The 4,654-nt window shown below is 55.0% G+C and overlaps 1 protein-coding gene across 1 annotated transcript in view; it reads right to left on the bottom strand.

Annotated features, from left to right (window-relative positions):
• Positions 1-2,185, bottom strand: part of LOC104498703 (somatotropin) — a gene marked incomplete at its 3' end in the record, with an annotated part of 2,585 nt that extends 400 nt beyond the window's left edge. Inside the window, exons 1-3 of the mRNA XM_010142116.1 lie at positions 2,116-2,185; positions 1,046-1,209; positions 258-374 (exon numbers count right to left, since the gene is read on the bottom strand). Of these exons, the coding sequence (XP_010140418.1) occupies positions 258-374; positions 1,046-1,209; positions 2,116-2,125 (291 nt within the window). The remainder of the gene's footprint in view (positions 1-257; positions 375-1,045; positions 1,210-2,115) is intronic.
• Positions 2,186-4,654: the final 2,469 nt, after the last annotated feature.

Below are 4,654 nucleotides of genomic sequence, written 5' to 3'. Positions count from 1 at the left end.
AACAGAGAAGTTCTAAAGCTAGGGACCCCCCCCCAGCCATGAGTCCTGCATCCATAATTTTTCCTCATCCTTAGAGTGAGAATGTGATTTATAGCATATCCCAGAAGAGTTTTTTGTTCTTCCTGCAGGGTTTAAATAGTAGGAGAGGGAGAGGGAGAGGAGTAAAGTGCTCACAGGTGGAAACCCTCTGTTCCCCCGGCGAGGCGCAGCTGGGCTCTGCAGACAAGTCTGTGCTTGCCCCCTGGAGCAGAACTTACCGATTTCTGCTGGGCATCGTCCTTCCCCGTGGGAGCGGGGATGGCCTCTGAGTAACAAAATGCTGCCTGGGAGTTTTTGTTGGCATGTCGTTGGTCCTCTGGGATATAGGTGCGTTCCTGTGGAGACATCCCAAGGACCCTCAGGTCTGCAACCTGTGTCCTGGGAGAGGACCACAGACCCTCTCCCAAGCTGCCCTGAGTGGTTACACATCGCAGGAGTGAGCCGTGAGGTGCCATGAGGTACAGGGTTGGCAATGGAGGGGGGAAGCAGGAGTTCGTAATTTGGCCCAACAGCTACTGGAGCTGAAGGTCTTCCCCTCACCGAGGTGAACACAAACCACGCTTGGGCTGGGTTCTCCCAAGGAGCAAGGTGGCAGCTCACACCAGCTGCTGGCAGCAGCAGAGACTGGGTGGTTTAAGCACTCAGAGTCACCCAAGGCCACAGGTGACCAACACAGGAAGGTCTTGCAAAGTATCTGTGCTGTCCCTCACGGCTTTCAGAGCCCAGTTTCTCTTTGGGACAGTGGACCCTGTGCAGTGGGTTTGGACACGGGCAGCAGCGGCCCTGAGGAGGGGATGGGGCAGGCTCAGAGGCAGGGGAGAGAGCTGAGAGGAGACAGGCTCCAGGCGGATGGGCCGTAACCTGACCTGGCCTGTTAAGACCCTTTCACCTCATCAAGGGCTGACAGACAAGACACTGATGGCTGAACACTCTGTTTCGAGGAAGTTACACAGTCCTGAAACCGTCCAGCTAACGCGAGGAGATGCCCGGAGGCCGCAGCACTTACGAACTCTTTGTAAGTCTCGGCAGCCAGGAGGTGAAGGTGCTGAGCCCTCAGCACGGCGTTGGCAAACAGGTTGGAAAGGGGCATGGCCGGGAAGGTGGCAGCTTCCTGCGGCCACTGCAGTCCCAGAGCGATCACAGCAAAGAGGAGAGGAGAAAACCGTGACCCTGCAGCCGAGAGGAGAGGTGTTGGCAGTTCTGGTGCTGAGGAGGGGGATACACCTGGGGGTTGATTCCCAGCTTCTCCTGTCCCTGCTCACCTTCCTTGAGGTGGTGTTGGACCCCGAGGGTGAGCTTAGCCCTCCCCAAACTCCAACGAACCTCCATTCCCCTTTCACTGGATGTGCCCTCGGGGCTCCCCATGTTCTAAGCAGCATCTTCCTGGCTGAAGAGTCATTGCTGTGTGTCCCTGTGTTTTTCCCAGACATGCTCCTGGTGTTTCGTAGGCCTTGCCCTCACGAGCAGAGCACAGCGAGGGCAGGGGGTGGCAAGTACCGGGGCGGGGCCTGAGAGTGCCCCATTTTACGCTCTGCTGGTGCCTTTGCTGGGACAGGAACTGATGGCTTTACCTGTGCTGTCACCAGCTACTTTTTCTCTCTAGGACATACCTGTAGAATTTGATGATCTTTGTCAAGCCTAAAAGTTCTCCACCTGTGACGTCTCACTCACACAAGTGTCCATCTGTGCTCACAGGGTTAACCTCAGGCCAATCCTTTCAGCAGAGGAACGTCCTCGCACCTGGAGGACTCGGCCGTACACACGAGACATCCTCCCAATCCCCATCTTAAGCCTTGAATACGAGATTTAATATCCCTGCCAACATTTACGTGAGTAGTAACTATTGCAACGGTGGCTTGACCTTGTTCTTCACGTTCTCTACCCTCCCCTTGCCCAGTTCAGGCTGAAGACTGCTGAAGGCAACTCATTAGGTCACACTGAGTTCTTCATTGATTTAGAAGTTGCCACATTTTCACTGAGGGCTGGTGCTGAGTGCACGTACCCCACCATCACCTCCCACCACCACACCATCACCTCCCACCACCCCCAGCACTGGACCGAAACGAGGAGAGGTACCTGGAGCCATTTCTGCCCGGTGGGTTGCTCAGGTGGGGCTCGACAGTGAGTGGTTCCTCCTTTCATCAGGGCTGGTGAGTGAGCCCCCCTTATATAGCAGGGGGGCTGTTTAAAATGGATGGATGTGCCCACGATCACAACAGCATCTCTGTGTCTTCTCCGTGCATAAATGCACAAGCGTTTGCCATGGCACTGCCTCATCGTAGTCCTTGATCCATAGATGTAAAGGTTGGGAGGTTGTTTGCCCGGGATGAAGTCAGCACGGAATGATTTTGCCATGTTCCACTGTTTATTGCAAATAAGAGGTTTTTGATTGCTGGAAGACCCATCCCAGGTCAGACCAGTGCGGTTACACAGTGGGATTTGCTGTGGCCGCCTGGTTTTCCCACCTGGCTGCGCATCCTTGGCCCACAGACTGGCCAGTTTGGGAGACTTTTGACTTAAAGGGGGATAAAAGGGGATGTTTTCCCCTTTGTTGTTAGCGGGACAGGGCTGGATGGATGTTGCCCGAAGAATCCTGTCTCTGCTGAGTAATTTCTTTTAATTTCTACCAAAATTTCAAAAATTTGGTGAATCGTGTTAGTGAGCTGGTTCACCATGGGTGTGATAAAGAACTGTTAAACCTTCTCCTTGTTTCAGGTACCAGCCTGCCCACTGCAAAGCGGGACACCAGAGCTCTGGGAGGTTTCTCACCTCCTCAGCTGGATGAGGCTGGAGAGGAGCTGGTTAAGGGCCTCTTCCTACTCCTGCCTGAGGGGTGACTGTGAAACATCTCTGGATTAAGCAAGGGCCTGATGTGGGAAGGAGGTGGAGGAGACAGGGAGAGGAGATAGGGAAGAGGAGACAAGGCAAAGGAGATGGGGAAGAGGAGAGGTCACAGCACACCCATCCCCCTGCTTTTGAGCAAAGCAAGACACAACCTGGGAAGGGCGACCCCAGGAAGTGTCTTAAAGGACTTTTTCTCCCCATCAGGCACCAATTATCCCAAACCACCCTGGTTTGCCCGTTTGCCTGGGGTTTGGGGACTGCTTGCTGCTCAGGGGTGGTGATGTGGCTCCCCGGGGCCCTGGGTTCACTGTGCCCCCTGGCACAGCTCTGGTTTCCAAGAGGCAGCAGGATTGCCGGGGCGGCTGGAGCAGCGGGAGCTGGTTAATAACCATGCCAGGAGTGCGCGGTCTGTTCCGAGAAGCCCCCGGGTGTTCACTGGTGTCGCAGAGTAAATGTCAGTCCCTGGAGCAGCGGGAACAGTGGGTGCTGTAGCTATCAGGTGTCCTGTCACCCAATAGCCAGCAACATCTGGGGGTGTTTTTCTGCTCCAACCTGCGTCAATGTTTGTCAGAGATGAGCAGAGCGGGCGGCACCTCGGCCTGGGCTCTGCTGCCTGTTAGCGGGGATGCTCCACCGCTGCTGCTGGACTGGTGCAGCACCTCACGCCCCAGTCCTGCCCGTCGCGGCCCCGCTGCCTCTCCAGCTCTGTTAGGAAGAGCACGGTGCTAAATCAAATGCCAGGATGACTCAGGGCGCGCGGTCCCCTGAGGCTTGGTTTGTCCCCAGTCATCTGTGGGCATTAAATGAGGCAGAAGCGCGGTGGAGAAGGGGCCGCGCGTGACTGGAACGCTGGGCTGGGTGAACGCCCACCGCTGCCGGGCAGGATTACAGTTGCGTAAGCAGCCCCTGAACAGCAGCTTGGCATTTTTCAGATGCCTGCGTTTGCGACCCGAAGTAGAGTCTCATAAAGCATTGTTACACTGTGTAATTTCCAAGTTCTTTTTCTTTTTGAAAGAGAAAAAACCCTTGATTCTCTTCAGGGTGGTCCCATGTCCACCCGCCTTACCCTGAGCATCACCAGCGGCATCTGAACAAGTGAAGCAATTTCCTTTGCAGGCATGTCTGCTCCCTGAGTCCTTGTGACCCCCAGCCCGGGACCAGTGTGTGGAGAGGACCTTCCCGGGCCGATCAACCAGTGAATGCTGACCAAGGAGCCAGCTGCTGGCCCACAGCCCAGGCTCTGCTCCTCGGTGGACAACGAGGTGGTGGACAGAGGGTTTGAGTGACGGTTGACTCAATGCTTGAGAGGTAAATGCTCCTTTTCCAGCTGAATCGATGGGTTTTATTTACTGGAACTGCTCCGTTTCACTGAATCCGTTTCTAAAGATGAGGTTGCAGAGGTCCGGGGCTGCAGTCCACCCTGTCAGTCCCATCCTGCTGTGGGCAGGGGTATGAACTGGGACAACACACCGAGCCTGGACTGTACGTCCTGAAAGATATTTATTTACATTCGATGCAAAGAGGCAGAGCGGAACCCGGGTCTCCTAAACTGCATTCGATGTTGGTGGCTTCCTCTCCAGGTGCCAACAGCAGATTCTCCTTGTTTCCATGTGATTTGGTGAAGTCAGAGGAGCGAGTTGTTGGTGCGGAGCTGAGAAAGCGGTTGGGAACTGGCAAGGGCAGAAAATTCGCCTTCCTCTTCGATTCCGTAAGTGAAAGTGAGGGATGGAGGGATGAGCTCTAAAATCTTTGCAAACGTGGAAAGCAGGAA

Source organism: Buceros rhinoceros, unplaced genomic scaffold, assembly GCF_000710305.1.
Source record: "Buceros rhinoceros silvestris isolate BGI_N320 unplaced genomic scaffold, ASM71030v1 scaffold33538, whole genome shotgun sequence".
Lineage (NCBI taxonomy): Eukaryota > Metazoa > Chordata > Aves > Bucerotiformes > Bucerotidae > Buceros > Buceros rhinoceros.
The sequence above is the reverse complement of the archived record's forward strand: the minus strand, read 5'-3'. Positions and strand labels throughout refer to the sequence as shown.